General features: G+C 43.7%; 1 protein-coding gene across 2 annotated transcripts in view; it reads right to left on the reverse strand.

Annotated features, from left to right (window-relative positions):
• Positions 1-18,738, reverse strand: part of CBX5 (chromobox 5) — a 54,921-nt gene extending 36,183 nt beyond the window's left edge. Inside the window, exon 1 of one of the 2 annotated variants that reach the window (XM_044995673.1) lies at positions 18,491-18,738. Coding sequence is in view for 1 of the 2 variants with exons in the window: in XM_044995672.1 (XP_044851607.1) it covers positions 18,301-18,480 (180 nt within the window). In the remaining variant the exon portion in view is untranslated. The other variant, XM_044995672.1, reaches the window with a different exon arrangement.
• Between the last annotated feature and the right edge of the window lie 76 nt (positions 18,739-18,814).

Here is an 18,814-nt window from a genome sequence, read left to right on the forward strand (position 1 = left end):
AACAGGAGTACTTGTGGCACCTTAGAGACTAACAAATTTATTTGAGCATAAGCTTTCATGGGTTACAGTTGAGCTTGTGCTGAAATAAATCTGTTAGTCTCTAAGGTGCCACAAGTACTCCTGTTCTTTTTGATAGAGACAAAAATCACTTTTCCCATTGTAATACCACCTTAAAATAATACATAAAAACTATAGCGAAAACAGGCTCAATTTAAAACTTGGCATAGATGTGGTTCTTACTGAGAACGAGAGCCTCTACTTGGTTTGAAAAATATTTTTGATTTAACAAAAGTTGCTGGAAATTATTTTACTAAGGCCTGGACTAAACTAGCGGGCGGTGGGGGAAGGGGGCGGTGCTTTTTAAAATAGACTTAGGTAACCTGCCTTATCTAACATGATTTCAAACACTATTTAGCATCCAGTGCAGACACAGCTTAAATCTTCACAATCATGTTAGCTAGTCCTGTCATAACCTAGAAAGTAGCCTAAAGTCCCGTTCTTGACAGGCAAAAAAGGTGTGTTTTTTAATCAAGTTAAGGTAACACAACTGAAAAGCTCCATTAAGATACAGTCTAAGTATGTTTGAAGCCATGTTAGCTGGCTGTGCTTTAGCCTAGCCTCTCCCCTAACCTAAAACGTGGTAGGCTAATTCAGACCTGTTAGCCTGCATCGTAAGCAATGCCTGCACTAGAGGTGTAATTTTTAAAATGTATTAAGAAACCCTACTGTAAATATGGCAAGTTGTAGTTTTAATTCATGTTTGCTAGTCAAAATAAATATCAAGTTGTCAATAACAATGCAGAAGTGTACTATAAATATAATTCTGATCTGTATTTGGAAACAAGCCAGATGATATATACATATCATAATGATGAAATACTTTCAGTTCCAAAAGTAACTAAGGAGGATGTTAATCAGCAGCTACTAAAATTAATATGTTTTATATCGGCATGCCTGGATAACTTGCATCCAAGAGTTTTAAAAGAATTGGCCGAGGAGCTTGCTGGACTGTTTAATGTCGATTTTTTAAATATGTCTTGGAGCACTGGAGAAATTCCATCAGCCTGGAAGAAAGCTAATGTTGTGCCAATATTTAAGAAGGGTAAAACAGGACGATATAGTTGTGACATTGCACTCTATATGATTTTATGAAACTATGCTGATGAGTGTGAACATAATGTAACTAAAATATGCTTCATGCAAAAGGTCTCTTGTAAGGTATAATTACAAAGCTTATAATCTACTGAGTGTGGTCATCCTATTTGCATAAATGTATCACTCTTGTATCTGAAACTAGAAATATGAAATATAACTCTGAGGGCCTATTGTAATTATGCAAAGTGTGGGCCATTAATGGTGGTTTGGAATCTTGATGGCTCCCATTAACCAGGACAATTGACTGTAGATGGCTCTGTTTCACTTGTACATCTTCTTGTGTATACGTGGGTATTGGCAAGTGGGTAATGAAGTCTTACAGTGACATGTGATCATGACACCTGAACTGGAATCCATTTTTAAGCTGGTGCTTTTCCATTGAGAAGGAGGGGTGGGAACCCAGAGAGGGACAAAGGATTCCCGCCGTATGCAAAAGATATATAAGTGGATGGAACAGAACAAAAGAGGCTGCAATCATGAGAAATCCCCTAACTACCACCTGAGATGGAACAAGGACTGTACCAGGGGAAAGGATTGTGCCCAGACTAGGAAGGTGTTCAGTCTGTCATAGAAGCTTATTGAAACATCTCTGAGGGTGAGATTTTATCTGTATTCAGTTTTCTTACTGTATTAGGTTTAGAGTTGCATATTTTATTTTATTTTGCTTGGTAATTCACTTTGTCCTGTCTGCTATTACTTGGAACCACTTAAATCCTACTTTTTATATTTAATAAAATCAGTTTTTACTTATTAATTAACCCAGAGTATGTATTAATACCTGGGGGGAGGGGAAAAACAGCTCTGCATATCTCTCTATCAGTGTAGTAGAGGGTGAACTTTACACAGGGTAAAACAGATTTATTTGGGGTTTGGACCCCACTGGGAGTTGGGCATCTGAGTGTTAAAGACAGGAATACTTCTTAAGTTGCTTTCAGTTAAGTCTGCAGCTTTGGGGCACATGGTTCAGACCCTGGGTCTGTGTTGGAGCAGACTGGCGTGTCTGGCTCAACAAGATGGTGCTGGAGTCCCAAGCTGGCAGGGAAAGCAGGGGCAGAAGTAGTCTTGGCACATCAGGTGGCAGTTCCCAAAGGGGTTTCTGTGATCCAATCCATCACAATAGTAATTATAGGCCTGTCAGACTGACATCCATCCAGGGCAAAATAATGAAATGACTGACCCATTATTTTTAGATTATCAATTTGAGGAATTGTCCCAGATTGAGGTGTCAATAAAGGAGGGTCTGGGGCAAACTGATTAATTAAACAATAAGAAGTCACTAGGACCAGATGGTATTCACCCAAGAGTTCTAATGAAAATCAAGTATGAAACTGCAGAACTACTAATTGTGGTATGTAAACTATTTAACATTAAAATCAGCTTATGAACCAGAAGACTGGAGGATAGCTAATGTGACATCAATTTCAGAAAGCCTTTGACAAGGTCTCTTATCAAAGGCTCTTAAGACAAGTAAGCAGTCATGGGATAAGAGGGAAAGTGCTCTCATGGATCATAACTGATTAAAAGATAGAAAACAAAGAGTAGGAATAAATGGTCAGATTTCAGAATGTAGAGAAGTAAACAGCAGTGTCCCCCAAGGATCTGTACTGGGACCAGTGCTGTTCAACATATTCATAAATGATATGGAAAAAGGAGTAAACAGTGAAACGGCAAAGTCTGCAGAAGATACAAAATTACCCAAGATAGTTAAATCCAAAGCTGAGGGTGAAGAGTTACAAAATGATCTCACAAAACAGGGTGACTGGTCAACAAAATGGCAGATGAAATTCAATGTTGATAAATGCAAAGTAATGCACATTGGAAAACATAATCCCAACTATACATACAGAAGAATGGGTTCTAAATTAGCTATTAGAGGTCTGTTATACAAGTGGGTGGATGAGGTTCTGTGGCCTGCAGTATGCAGAAGATAAGACTAGATGATCCTGATGGTCCCTCCTGACCTTAAAGTCCATGAATCTATGGACCAAAACTATAACAGGGTTCAAAAAATAATTAGAAAAGTTTCTGAAGGATAGCTCCATCAATGGCTATCAGGCAAGATAGTCAGGGATGCAACTGGTTTCCCCTAAGCCTCTGACATTGTTATTTTCACATCAACTAGGCAAAAGTTCATACTAATTAAATAAAAAGTTCTTTAAGCAGTCTAATCAGAGTCTTCCATGAAGTTTTTCAGTGGGAATTTCCATTAGACAGATGTTCTCCATGCCAACTATCACCGCCATCCAGGTCAAGTAATACTGTGGTTTCACCTGCATCCTCTTTTAAACCGTTACACTGTAACACCGATTCATTAGTTGAGGAGGCTGACAAATCGCTTACTTTGGGACTCGACGACAGGCAATGGATCATTTGATAACTGCTCTGTAATCTTCATTCCCTCACATCGGTTCTCCAACTTTATTGCACTGCAACCCCTTTCTGACAAAAAAAATTACTACATGACCCCAGGAGGGGGACTGAAGCCTGAGCCCACCTAGCCCTGCCGCCCGAACTGGGGGGACCAAAGCCTGAGTCCCACCACCCCGGGTTGGGGGACAAAAGCCCAAGGACTTCACCTCCAGGCAGGGGGCCTGTAACCGGCTCCCCACTGCCAGGGCTGAAGCCCTCAGGCTTCAGCTTTGGCCCTGGGCCCCAGCAACTCTAACACAAACCCTGGCGACCCCATTAAAACAGGGTCATGACCCACAGTTTGAGAACCACTGAAAGCATCTAGCATTGACTACCATGGGAAGGCTGGATACTGGCCTGGATGAACCACTTGTCTGAGCCAGTATGGCCATTCTTATGACTGATACAGGACTCGATTAACAAAGAATTAAAGAAAGATAATACAATTAATTGTACTAGGGTCCTGAAGGGATCAGTCCTTGGCCATATGTTATTTAATCTTTTATCAATGACCTGAAGAGAAAACATATCATTACTGACACAGCTGCAGATGACACAGATTGGGGGAGCTGTAAATAACCAAGAGGACAGATCACTAACAGAGCAATCTGGATTACTTGTTAAGGTGGGCACATCAATCAATGTGTGTTTCAATAAGGCCAAATGTAAGGTACACACAACACAGGCTTAGGAACTAAAGTCTAGAAACGCAGGCTATCCTTACAGGATGGGGAACTCTAACCTGGGAAACAGCAAAGAGGAAAATGACTTGGGAGTCATGGTGGATAATCAGCTGAACATAAGCTTCCAGTACAATTCTGTGCTTCAAAACGCTAATGCAATTCTTGGATGTATCAATAGAGGACTGACCTGGAGTAGGGAGGTTTTACTACCTGTATATTTGGCTATTAGAATCCTGCATCCAGTTCTGGTTTCCACACTTCAAGAAAGAGGCTGATAAATTGCAGCAGTTTCAGAGAAGAGCCACAAGAATGATTAAAGGATTGGAGAAGATGTGTTACAGTGAGAGACTCAATGAGCTCAATCTATTTAGTTTAACAAAAAGAAGGTTAAAGCATGACTTTATCACAGTATATAATTACCTATTTGTAGTAAAGTGCTCTTCAATCTAGCAGACAAAGGTATAACAAAATTCAATGCCTGGAAGTTGAAACTAAGCACATTCCAACTAGAGATAAGGCACACATTTTTAACACTCAGAGTAATTAACAACGGGAACAACTTACCAAAAGTCGTGGTGGATTCTCCAGTGCTGGAAATTTTAAAATCAAGATTAGATGTTTTTCTAAAGGATATGTTCAACTTCAACCACAGCTCTTGGACATGAAGCAAGATTTAATCTGGGGAAGTCCTACTGCCTGTCTCATGCCTGTCCCCTGGCTGCCGCTATGCATAGCAGCCAGAGTGGGGCCATGCCGCTTCTTCCGAGAGCTGCATGGTGCGGTCCCCGACCCTGCTCCCTGGCTGGAGCACTGGAGTGGGGCAAGCCCCAGGTCCCGCTTCCCAGCGGGAGCTCAAGGGCCGGATTAAATGGCTGCGCCGGATCCGGCCTACAGGCCATACTTTGAAAAGTGCTGTTTAGACCAGGGATGAGCAAATGTTTTACTTAGCACATTACCTAACACCTCCTAATCTAGACAAGGTCCAAGGCATAGCCTAGGAGTTTTCTAATTCAATTTTTAAAAAGCACCTGCTTTCCTAATCTAGAGATAACCTAGGAGATAAATGAACTCGCATTTCTGTGCAATAGGGCCTTGATCCTGCAAACCCTTGCTTATAGGTCTTGGTTACGCTCAGAAAATGCACTGTATTTGAAAACAAGTTAACACAATCTTCAATACGATTCTGCCCTTACTGTGGACAAGAGCAGGCAGCCCTGCTTAAACAGGTGTTAGCTGGTCATGTTAACCATAAAGCCAGTGTCTATGGCTTTATATACAATGAAATTAGCTCAACTGAGTAGTTAACTCCATTGAAAATCCCCCTTAGCCCTGGTCTACACTACAGAGCTGGGTAGACACAAGGAAGCTTACGGCAACCTAACTCTGTAAGCATCTATGCTAAAATATTGCTCCCGCCAATGTAACTTGCCCACTACGCCGACTTAATTCCACCTCTGCAAGAGATGTAGCGCTTAGGTCAACATTTTTCGATCAACCCAGTGTCAGTATAGACACTGGTTGCTCACATCAACTGTTACTGGCTTTTAGAAGCCATCCCACAATGCCCAACACTGACAGTTAAATCACTGTAAGCGCTCCTGGTGAGGGGGGACACTGCCAACACAAGGAGCATAGTGTGGACATGCAAAAGTGATTTAATTATTGTGGTGGCTATATGTTGACATTACAAAATTATGTTGACATATCCTCAGTGGTGCAGCAGATACAGATTAACATCTTTAAGAATGTCTGAATTTAACTTCATTGAAAAACACCACATTAATTGGCGTGGCCTATGGGACAATTTGTGGGAGTATGGGATTGTAATGTAATGATTGGAGATATACCAATCTCCTAGAACTGGAAGGGACCTTGAAAGGTCATTGAGTCCAGCCCCCTGCCTTCACTAGCAGGACCAATTTTTGCCCCAGATCCCTAAGTGGCCCCCTCAAGGATTGAACTCACAACCCTGGGTTTAGCAGGCCAATGCTCAAACCACTGAGCTATCCCTCCTCCCTCCTGATTGTAGAATCAGGGCCCTACTGGATTCAAGGATTCAATAAACTTCTTCAGATTAATTCTGTTCCTCTCCCAGTCTTCCCTTTCTGCTTTGTTTTTTTGTTTGTTTTTTTTAATGGAAATTAAATGTGTAAAACTGTGTTACAACAACATTATGGTTGTAACTGTCACAATATTAAGTCAGGAAATGCAAGAGTTAAAGTGTTAACAACATTAACTTGACTCCATTGCACAAATGTATTTTATATTCCTGTTTCAGGTTTAGCGTGTAGGTTAATATTTTGCTCACCTGTATAAAATTTATAGAATGCACAATGCAACAAAGTTAATGTTCCGGATGGAAAGTTCATGTTTGCATTTCCTGGCCTTTTAATTGTGCTACCAACCTTAACTGTCTCATTAGTAAAAATGTTTTGCATTTAAACGTAGTATATACTGCTGAAAGCAAGCAGGTTCCAGCAAGTTGTAGTAAGGTTCTGTTAATTCTGAAGAGACTCAACAGTAGCTGCAGACAGGTGCTCCACTAACAAAAACATTTTAAGTTGCCATAGATACAGCTATGGAGCCAAATTCAGCTCCAGAATAAGCAGATGCAACTCCACTGATGTTGACAGAGTTGCATCTTCTTACATCAGGGTCAAAGTTTAGCCCCCAATAACCTCTGCCATCCCTTGATCATACCTTTATTATTGGTATTGCTCGCACCTTGAAATCCCAGTCAAGAATTAATGCCTCACTGGGCCAGGCACTGTACACATGTACTAGGATTTGAAGATGTTAAGCTAACATGTGTTAAGAGCCTAGCGTGGTCAAGGTAGCGTGCCTCTAATACATGTCAACCTGTTTGAGTTAAAGTCTTGGTTGCTGAGGCGACCCTAGGCTTCAGCTTAGCACTGTAAAAGTCAACTCTGCGTTGTCCACAACTGAATGGTAGAGCATGTCAAGTGAATGCTTTCTAACACACGTTTAAAGCCTAGGCAAGATCAATCCCAAGTCATCTAAAACCTACTTTGTGTCAGGTTAGACAGCAGTGCTTAAGGCCTGGTCTACGCTATTACGGGTATGCCTACACGACAAGCACTATAGCGGCACAGTTGCAGTAACGCCGTTGTACCACTGTAATGCAGACAGGAGGTAGCTCGGTCAATGGAAGAATTCTTCAGTCAATCTTGCAGTGTCTATACCAGGGCTTAGGTCAGCTTAACTATGTCTCTCAGGAGTGTGAATTTTTCACCCAAGTGTCAGAGGGGTAGCCATGTTAGTCTGGATCTGTAAAAGCAGCAAAGAATCCTGTGGCACCTTATAGACTAACAGACGTTTTGGAGCATGAGCTTTCGTGGGTGAATACCCACTTCGTCGGATGCAAGTAGTGGAAATTTCCAGGGGCAGGTATATATATGCAAGCAAGAAGCAAGCTAGAGATAACGAGGTTAGTTCAATCAGGGAGGATGAGGCCCTGTTCTAGCAGTTGAGGTGTGAAAACCAAGGGAGGAGAAACTGGTTCTGTAGTTGGCAAGCCATTCACAGTCTTTGTTTAATCCTGAGCTGATGGTGTCAAATTTGCAGATGAACTGAAGATCAGCAAAAGCCGCAAAGAATCCTGTGGCACCTTATAGACTAACAGACGTTTTGCAGCATGAGCTTTCGTGGGTGAATACCCACTTCTTCGGATGCAAGTATTCACCCACGAAAGCTCATGCTGCAAAACGTCTGTTAGTCTATAAGGTGCCACAGGATTCTTTGCGGCTTTTACAGAACCAGACTAACACGGCTGCCCCTCTGATACTTGAAGATCAGCAGTTTCTCTTTGAAGTCTGGTCCTGAAGTTTTTTTGCTGCAGGATGGCCACCTTACCCAAGTGATATAGCTAGATCAACCTAAGTTTTAAGTGTAGACCAGGCCTCTGTTTTGCTGGCATAGCTATGTCAGCTAGGAGAGTTTGGGAAAGAAAAAAATATCACATCGCTAATCAACATAGCTATGCCAGTAAAATCCTCTATGTAGGCACTGCTTACACCAGCAAAAGAGTCTTTCACCAGTATAGCTAATGTGTTCAAGGAGGTGGCTCCTAGGTGCTAAAGTAATACAAATAATAAACAACAATAATAGAAAAACAACTCCTTTTGTCAGTGTAAGCTGCTTCTCCACTAGGTCTAAAGGCTTTGTCGATATAGCTATGCTGGCAAAGCTTTTGGAGCAAACACTGCCCTAAATGTACAGCAGCATGCCAACATTAGCAAGTATTAGAGGGAAAAAGGCTAATATAAACACAGCCTAGGGTCTCCATGTAGACAGAAGCTTTCCCAATATACACTACAGCATTTAAACTTTAATTTAATAAAAGTGGCAGTTACATTTCCTAATCTTTCTGGTTGCTAAAATACTCCTAAATGTAACTCAATGCAAAGATCGCTAAAATACTCCTAAATGTAACTCAATGCAAAGATCTTGATAAGGCATATAATAACTCTGTGGAGTGAATTCTCCGCCATACTGGGTCAGACCAGTAATCCATCTAGCCGAGTATCCTGTCTTCTGGCAGTGGCCGCTGCCAGGTGCTTCAGAAGGAACGAACAGAACAGGGCAATTTATCAATCCACCCCCTGTTGTCCAGTCCCAGCTTCTGGCAGTCAGAGATTGAGACACCCAGAGCATAAGGTTATGTCCCTGACCATCCTGGCTAATAGTCACTGATGGACTTATCCTCCATGAACTTAGTTAATTCTTTTTTTCACCCAGTTATAGTTTTGGTCTTCACAACACCCCCGATAAATTCCACAGGTTGGCAGTGCTCTGTGTGAACACTTTCATGATTATATAGACCTCTAGCATAACCTCCCTTAGGGCAGATCTACACTACTGCTTAAGTCGATCTAACTTACGTTGCTCAGGGGAGTGAAAAACCCCATCCCTGCGCCCCCCCCATGAGTGACGTGACTTTTGCGCTGTCCGGTCACATTGGCTCTATGTCAACAGAAAACGCTCTCCAGCTGACAGCTTACACTTCTCACCGAGGTGGAGTAACTATGACAATGGGAGATCACTCTCCCGTTGGCATAGCACATCTTCACCAGACACGCTACAACAGCGCAGCTGCGCCAATGCAGCGCTGTAATGTAGACTTGCCCTCAGTTGGATCTTTTCTAAGCTGAACTGTCCCAGTCTTTTTAATCTCTCCTCACATGAAAGCTGTTCCATGCTCTCAATAATTTTGTTGCCCTCCTCTGTACTTTTTCCAATTCTAATATATCTTTTTTGAGGTGGGGCGATCAGAACTGCACACAGAATTCAAGGCATGGGCATACCAACACCACAGATGTATTTAGTGGCATTATGATAATTACTGTCTTATTATCTATCCCTTTTCTCATGGTTCTTAACATTCTGTTTTGACGCCGCTGCACATTGAGCGGATGTTTTCAGAGAACAATCCACAATGACTCCAAGATCTCTTTCTTCAATGGTAAAAGCTAATTTAGATCCCACTATTCTGTATGTATAGTTGGGATTATATTTTCCAACGTGAATCACTTTGCATTTATCAACACTGAATTTCATCTACCATTTTCTAGCCTACTCACCCAGTTCTGAGAGATCCCTTTGTAACTGTTCACAGTCAGGTTTGGATTTAACTATCTTGGGTAATTTTGTATCCTCCACAAACTTTGCCATTTCACTGTTTACCTCTTTTTCCAGATCATTTATGAATATGTTGAACCGCCCCTGTCCCAATTCAGGTCCCTGGCTTCACTGCTATTTACCTCTCTCCACTGTGAAAACTGACCTTTTATTCCTTATATTTTAATCAGTTACTGATCCATGAGAGGACCTTCCCTCTTATCCCATAACTGCTTACTTGGCTTAAGAGCCTTTAGTGAGAAAACTTTGTCAAAGGCTTTCTGAAGGTCCAAGTACACTATATCTACTGGATCATCCTGGTCCACATGTTTGCTGACACCTTTGAATAATTCTAATAGATTGGTGAAGCATGATTTTCCTTTATAAAAGCCATGTTGACTCTTCCCCAACATATTGTGTGCATATATGTGTCTGATAGGATGAAACTAGTAAAAAGCAGAACTATTTGCTTGGTACTGAACTTAGGCTTACTGGCCTGTAATTTCCAGGATCACCTAGAAACTTTTTTAAAATTCAGCATTACATTAGCTATCCGCCAGTCATCGGAGATAAATCTGCCAGTTTATCTCAATGGTGTCTTAACTCTAAAGTCTTAACAGAACAATTTAAAATATAGTTAACCATGATTAATTATTTGAACTGGTCAAGTTAGCAAAAACATCCCATCTGTGAACTAATTCAGCATGTCAGGTTTCATTTGAAAGGTATAAGTTTTGGAGATATAAATACAGGGCACTCCTTTTATACGAATCCTGGATGATTTGATTCTTATAAGCAGTTTATTCTTACAAGTGGAGTATTTTATGTTCTTATTTGTCCCACTGGTTTTGATCACTATATGCGGTTGATTCTTATTTCATTGATTCTTATAAATGGAATGCACTTTATCAGAATTTTATCAAGTATTAGATTTGTTAGAACTGAAAGATTCTAAAAACCCAGTCTACTTTTTGTTCTTTCAGGTTGAACAATAAAAATCCAGGAAGTCAGTTTTGGAGGGGTGTGGGCTGGCCAATTTTCCTTTTAGCTTCTAAGTGCTGCTATATTGAAATAACACTCTTACACAATGTTTGTATCCCAATCACTTGTTTCCAGTAGAATAATTATTGTTTAAAAATCACGAAAACATTTCTATTGTTGTAGGACTTCTGAGAACTTTGTTTTGGCAAAATTGAGAGCCAGGTTGGTGGTATTCTGAAACATGTGGAGAGCGGGGTGAGGGGCAGCATTAAAAAAAAAGTGACCTTGCTCCTGCTTAGTTTGGTTTTTAGATTTGGTTTAATAGGGTTGCCAGTTTAAAAGATCTGGCTGTCTGGTTCATGTCTTTTTTTAAGTAAATGGGATGGCAAAGAATGAGGCCATATTTTTAAGTGAATAGGACAAAATAGCAAGGTCCTACCTTTCTTGCTTCTGTTTGGCTGAAGCATTTTAATTATGCTTAAGGAACTGGGAATTATGCTGAGGGAATTGGGCTTATTTAGTCTGCAGAAGAGAAGAGTGAGGGCGGATTTGACAGCAGCCTTCAACTACCTGAAGAGGGGTTCCAAAGAGGATAGAGCTAGGCTGCTTTCAGTGGTGGCAGATGATAGAACAAGGAGCATTGTTCTCAAGTTACAGTGGCAGAGGTCTAGGTTGGATATTAGGAAAAACTATTTCACTAGGAGGGTGGTGAAGCATTGGAATGGGTTACCTAGGGAGGTGGTGGAATCTCCATCTTTAGAGGTTTTTAAGGCCCGGCTTGACAAAGCCCTGGCTGGGTGATTTAGTTGGGGTTGGTCCTGCTTTGAGCAGGGGGTTGGACCAAATGACCTCCTGAGGTCTCTTCCAACCCTAATCTTCTATTCTTCTATGCTTTTCCGCATTTGCAAACAGCATCTATCTACTCTGGGTTGACATTTACACAGAAAGTCCCAATAATATGATGCATAGCTGGAGAAACCATTCTACATTGCCTGTGAAAGCTCTACGTTCTGAGGCAATGAGCCTAAATACACTGGGGCCAGAGCACAAGAGGACTATTGTATTCCTACTTCCACAGATCCAATGGCTCAAAAGGCTCATGTGGGGGAAGCGAAGGAGCAGTGGTTGCTCTTCCAGCTACAAGTTTTTAATGGTGGAGCTACACTCAACAGTAGTGCCCTGGCTGAGAGAAAATTCCCTTCTTCCCAAGCTCGCTCCTCGCCCAACTTGCTCTAGTAACACAATGAAAGGGCTTCATATTAAGGATCGTTCTACCCAAGTATAACCATGCCAAGAGACTCAGTTAGAACAGGGGGTCAATTTTGTACGTTGGACCTGAACATTAAGAGTCCCCGCATCATGCTAAAGCCTTGAAGGGGACACTGGTAAGGTCCCATCTGTACTACAAATGAAACAGTGTTACATTTGTCAGGCAAACTTGGTTGCATTTGCAGTACTAGAACTCCCTTAATGTAAAATTTAACATTGCAATGATGCAGATTTTGAGAGTGGTTGGTACAAGATAAGGGCCAGAACTTTATTTCTATCATAATTTCTCCACTCATGAAGACTTCTAACTTTGCCCTTAGTTACAAGCAATGAAAAACATCCAAATGTGTGTCTGGTAAAGAAACATTTGCTGCATATGGTAACGACACCAGCTCTATATAGATGAGTGCATGTTGTTGCAATATCCATTATAGTTCCCTTTGGATAAACAGCATGCTAAATATAAAAATCAGAATTACACCTCTACCCTGATATAACACTGTCCTCGGGAGCCAAAAAAATCTTACCATGGTATAGGTAAAACCGTGTTATATCAAACTTGCTTTGATCCACCGGAAAGCACAGCCCCGCCCCCCGGAGCGCTGCTTTACCGCGTTATATCCAAATTCATGTTATATTGGGTCACGTTCTATTGGGGTAGAGGTGTATCTACACATTTCTAAAGTAGCTGCTTTATTCTAAAGAGCTCTGATGCACAAAAGTAGCCCTACTTCCAACATGTTAAAGCTAAAATGTATGACTGCTTTATGGAGCTACTCTCTCATTTTACGTGAACAGTAATTACAACACATACAAACAAATGCTATTAGGATTAGGAGATCAACTGGAGAAGTATGCCTCCTTTCTGAGTTCAAAGATCCTAGCCCCTTCCCCAAAATTACTGCTCTGACTGATCATCAACTGGGTTTAAATCTGAAGTAAAAATTGCCATTTCTGAAACTCAAGCTGGTGGCAGCCATCTTGCTGAGAGGTGACTGACACGGAAGCCTTATAGAAGATGGTTAAACCCATATTAAGAGGATGAAAACTAGTTACAGATCAAACGGAAACAAGCAAGTGGCTTAACATTTGGAACAGTAACATGTTTAGTCTCGTCTTTATACCAAGTAGACTGTTAAATAAAACTACCACTACCAATCTGCAGCTCAGGCGTTTTAAATTACAAGGGCGCTCTCTGCTTCAGGATATACAACTAACACAGTGCAGGGATACAAACATATTTAGTAATATGTTTTAAAATAGCATTGGACAGTTATTAAAACAAGCAAATCTGGCTGTTATTGTATTAGGAAGTTCTCAGATACCAGGGTGATGAGAGCCATACAAGTACTTAGGCATACAGAAATGAAAGTTACACGGGGGTACGTTCTGAAGCACAGGCTCTAGTTACCTGGTCTAATGTAACATGTGCGTGTGTATATAACTTGGTTTCCAAACATCATGGTAACTAGACAGTGGGGGTAAGAAATAAACCCAGTATTTCAGTAAGGAATACCACTCCCACCATTAAATTCTCATTGCCCCTTGCTCTGAAATAGGAGGTCAGAATACAGTCTCCTCAAAGGAAACTCTCAAGCATAGGATTTGCCTAACAAGAGCAGGTAACTGGTTCATCAAGTTCTGAAATCCTGCCTTCCTTCAGAGGGAGGAAAAGGCTCTGAGGTTAGATAAATGTATATCAGGGACAGTCTAGACAGTATTTGGTCCTGCCATGAGAGCAGGGGACTGGACTCGATGACCTCTCGAGGTCCCTTCCAGTCCTAGAGTCTATGAATCCCTCATTAGATTCCTGGACAATTTTGCCACATAGACCAATTTTGGAGGCAAGGGCAAAGGAAGAGTTAATAAGAATTCAGACAATCAGTATGAAATTAGATTACCTTTGCTTTATTATACAGTTACAAGAGTGGTAAAAATCAGTCAAAGACATCCAGATACTTTTTCTTTACATACAAAGTTAAAGCTTGGTTCTATCTTGCTACATATAGAGCAGTAACATGTATCTGAGTGCCCAAGCATGGCAACTGCTACAGCAGCCGTTTTCAACTGGTGACCCCACGGACCCTCGGGGGTCTGCAGACTATGTCTAAGGGGTCCACGAAAGGTTGTTATAACCACAGAACAGTGTTTTTCAACCTGGGGTCCGCAGACTATGTCTAAGATTTCCAAAGGGGTCCACACCTCCATTTGCAATGTAGGGGCCCACAAAGGAAAAAAAAGTTTAAAACCACTGTGCTATAGCATACAACAAAGGTCCAAATCCCCTCTGCCCCTTTTGTTGCTACTAGCTTTGTATCCACATGAAAGTTAATCCAGAATAAGGTAGTGTGTGTGTGAATTTAAAGTGGATTAACTCTCTATATAGATACTTATCCCAGAATAAGCATGGCTTTTTCATGTTTAAACTAATTCAGAACAAGGTACACTTATACTGGAATAAGTGCATCTAGACATGGAGTTAATCAGGAATAGTTAACCCACAGTAAATTGCAGTGTTGTTGTAGCCATATTGGTCTCAGGATATTAGACAGGCAAGATGGGTGAGGTAGTCTCTTTTATTGCATCAACTTCTGCTGATGAAAAAGACAAAACAACCTTTCAAGTTTACAGAGAGCTCTTCTTCAGGTCTGTGAAAGGTACAGTGTTATAGCTAAATACAAGGGTGGAACAGATAAGGAGTTAACACATTTTGCAAGAGACCATTCAAAGTGAAGTGGGCAGTTAACATCACTATATAGTCATAGGACACAAGAATTAGTGGTTTACAGATAGTTATAATGAGCCACTGTAACTTCACATCCTATCTTATTCCGGATTAATTTTCACATGTGCAAACTCAAATACCATAACAGTGCACAAGACCATGTCCCGGGACACTTTAGTGCACTGTGGAATCATGGTGTCTACAAAACCAAGAATGTTGTGAACATGTCTGGAAACCATTATAGTAGAAGCTCAGAGTTTTGTACACCTTAGGAATGGAGGTTGTTCATAACTCAGAAATGTTCCAGAGTGGCAGCAAAAAGAACGAGGAGTCCTTGTGGCACTTTAGAGACTAACAAATTTATTTGAGCATAAGCTTTCATGGGCTAAAGCCCATTTCATCAGAGGCATGCAGTGGAAAATACAGTAGGAAGATATATATATATATATACACACACACACACACAAACAGAGAACATGAAAAAATGGGTGTTGCCATACCAACTCTAATGAGACTAATTGATTAAGGTGGGCTATTATCAGGAGGAGAAAAAACGTTTGTAGTGATAATCAGGATGGCTCATTTCAAACAGTTGACAAGAAGGTGTGAGTAACAGTAGGGGGAAAATTAGCATGGGGAAATAGTTTAGTTTGTGTAATGACTCATCCACTCCCAGTCTTTAGTCATGCCTAATTTAATGGTGTCCATTTTGCAAATTAATTCCAGTTCTGCAGTTTCTCCTTGTTAGTCTCTAAGGGACCACAAGTACTCCTCATTCTTTTTTCAGAAATGTTCGTAACTCAGAACAAAACATTATGGTTGTTCTTTCAAAAGTTTACAACTGCACATTGACTTAATACAGCTTTGAAACTTGACTATGACAGCAGAAAAATGCTCCTTTCCTTTTTTTTTTTTTTTTAAGTTTATCTTTACCACTGTACTATATTTCCTTTTTTTTTTTGGACTCTGCTGCTGCCTGATTGTGTACTTCCAGTTCCAAATTAGGTTTGTTGTTGACTGGTCAGTTTGTAACTCTGGTGTTTGTAACTCTGAAGTTCTACTGTATTCCCAGTACTGCAGCTGGGCCAATAATGAGGCATACAGTATTTAATCTAGGGTTGCAGCGTGGGGGGGAAGCCCTTGGATGGGAGGAAACCTGAATGAATGTGGCAGAGTTTGGGCTCATAAGGCAGGATCACTGCTCAGAAGACTTAACAACAAACTGGATTTGGATGTGAAATGAAGGCATGAAACACGGGGGAGGGGGATACTACAAATAAAGAAAGCACTGGGAGGAAGAGGGGTGTCAACAGGGATTTGCAGGGCTGGGAGGTCGCAGAGGCACAAGAGAAGCTGCAGGATATGCAAGGCTGGGAGCAATATGAGGCTTGCAGGTGAAATCCTGGGAACATCGAGGTTTTGAAATGAAAAATGAGAGTGGGGGGAAGATGTTCACAAAGGATCCCAAGCAGGGTAGAGAGGGATTTGCAAGGCTGGAAGCAGGCCTACTGTGAGGGTTCTAGAGATAGGGGATGTGTTGGGAGGTTGCCAGGCTAGGAACATCCATGAGATTTGCAAAGAATACTGGGAAGGGCTAAAAAGCTCAGTGCAGTTTGCAGGGGGCTGCTGGAGATCATGGAGCGGGCAGAAGGGCAGTGGGATTTGTAGCCCCCCTAATCAGGAGGCTGTGGGTGGGCAATTGCAGAGGATCCTGAGGGGGAAAGAAGGACTGTGAGAGGGATTCAGGGGGAGGATGGGGGGCTACAGGAGAGAGAGATGGGAGATCCTTGGGAGGAGGAGGAAGGCTACAGGGTGTGTTTTTGCAGGGGATAAGGGAGGAGGGCCGTGGGGGTATGTTTGCAGGAAATCTGGGCGGACAACAAGGAGGGCTGTGGGAGGGTAGCAGGGGAGATGGAGCTACAGGGGATGGGGGAGTTGCAGGAAATCTCGGGGGGGGGGGGGGAAGGCTGCAAGGAGATCGCAGGGATGAGTGACAAGCATGAGGGTGTGTAGCAGGTGATGGGGGGGAATACAGGAGATCTGTAGTGGGCAACTGGTGTGGGGAGTTGTAGAGAATACAGGGGGGAGGGGGCTGTTACATGGATCTTGGACAGGGCAGTGCAGGGGATCCAAGAGGTTGACAGTGGGAGGCTGTAGGGAATTTGGAGGGAGGGGGTGTGCATGCCAGGAGGTTTGCAAGAGATCAGGAGTAGCAGGAATTTTGCAGAGGGGGATTTACAGGAGATCTAGGAGGGACTAAGCAGTAGGAAGGAGGATGTTTCAGGGAACCCGGGGGGGGGGGGTGTCCAGAGAGTTGGAGGGGAGGATTTTCAGGGGATTTGGGATCCCAGGGAGGTTGCAGAACAGGGCAGCACAGACGGTCCAGGGGCTGTTGCAAAGGATCTGGAGAGACAGTGAGTGGGGGAGTTGAAGAGAACCCCAGAGGAAGGTCTGCAGGACAGGGAAATGGAGGGGATTCCAGGGGAAAGCAGTGGGACAGGGATTGAGGGGGATGCCAGAGGTTGGTATCCGGGGGAGTTGAGGGTGGGGGGTTGGAGGACAGGGCAGTGCAGGGGATAGGGAGTAGCGGGAGAGGATTCTGGGGGTGCAGTGAGGGATGCTGCAGGAGATTCGGGAGGGGGGCAGTCTGCAGGACTGGGTGCAGAGGATGGGGGAGGAGCAGCGAAGGGCTTACAAGGGATTTGGGGTGGGGGACGGAGGACGAGGTGATACAGGGGATGGGGGAGGGTTGGAGGACAGGGGATTCGAGGGGGGAGGAGATTTACAGGACAAGGCAGTGCAGGGGAGCGGGGGGGGGCGGGAGGGGTCGCAGAACACAGCGCTGTAGCGAATCCAACCGGGGAGAAGCAGCAGGGGCGCTTCCAGGGGGAGCAGCGGGGGTGTTGCAGGAAGGCGCAGTGCACGTGCCCAGAACCCAAGGCGATGTGGCCAGGTCCCCTTCTGCACTTTGGGGGCGCGCCCCATTTCCCAACCCCCACCTCATGGGGTCCAGAGGCGGGCATTGCGACTTCGGGCCCCGATTGGCCCGCTGCCCCGCCCATCAGGCTGAAGCGCCACCCTAATGCGCTTCAGGAGCACGCCCCGAGACACCGCACGCCCGTTGGCCCGCCGCGCCATCAGTCAGGTTGGAAGGCCCCGCCCCTTCCCTAATGCGGCTGACTCATTGGCAGAGAAGACTGTCGCTCACAGCTACCACTCCCTCCCCCTTCCGCGCAACTGGCACTGGTGCATCGTGCTGCCAGTCATACTACCTTAACCCCGCCCTCTCCCCTCCATTGGCCGGCTAGCCTGTACATCGGATGTCGCGGGCCCGCCCCCTAGCCCCTTTCATTTCACACAATGAGCCCCTATTCCCCCCGGGGTCCTCCCGCCCGAACAAACCGATGCCCTAACTCAGCAAACCTCCCGCCCGCCGGGTACCTGGGTACGAAGCGGGTCCGGCACGGCACCGACTCCCCCTTCTCGCAGGCCCTCAGAGCTGAGGCCGCTTCTGCGCAACGCCCGCCGCCCGCCAAAACAGCCCCCCCAGCGCGCAGGCGCCTGGGTCCCCGCACTGCGCATGCGCGGCCAGTGCGCTCCCTCCCCTGTTCGTCCACACATGGGGACTCACTTGGGTTTCTCCCAGCGCATGCGCAGATGAGCTCTTGCTGGTTGTTGCGTCTTTATTCCCTTTTCCGTGACGCTGACAGGCAGGAGCCCAGGTCTGGACTGTTTCACAGGGTTAATGCTCGCGGGCTCGTGCTAGTGACACAAATCAGGTCATTTCATTATTTCCCCCGCAGTAATCGACGCTCCCGCCTCACCGAATAATTGACAGCTTAGTCCGCCAGTCAAACCCAACCCTTGGCAGCAGCAGCCAAACATTGGGAAGTTTAGAGCGTGATTGTCCATCAGCGAACCAATCAGAGATGAGATACAGTCTCGAGAGTGGAGC

The sequence above is a fragment of the Mauremys mutica genome, chromosome 20, assembly GCF_020497125.1.
Source record: "Mauremys mutica isolate MM-2020 ecotype Southern chromosome 20, ASM2049712v1, whole genome shotgun sequence".
NCBI lineage: Eukaryota > Metazoa > Chordata > Testudines > Geoemydidae > Mauremys > Mauremys mutica.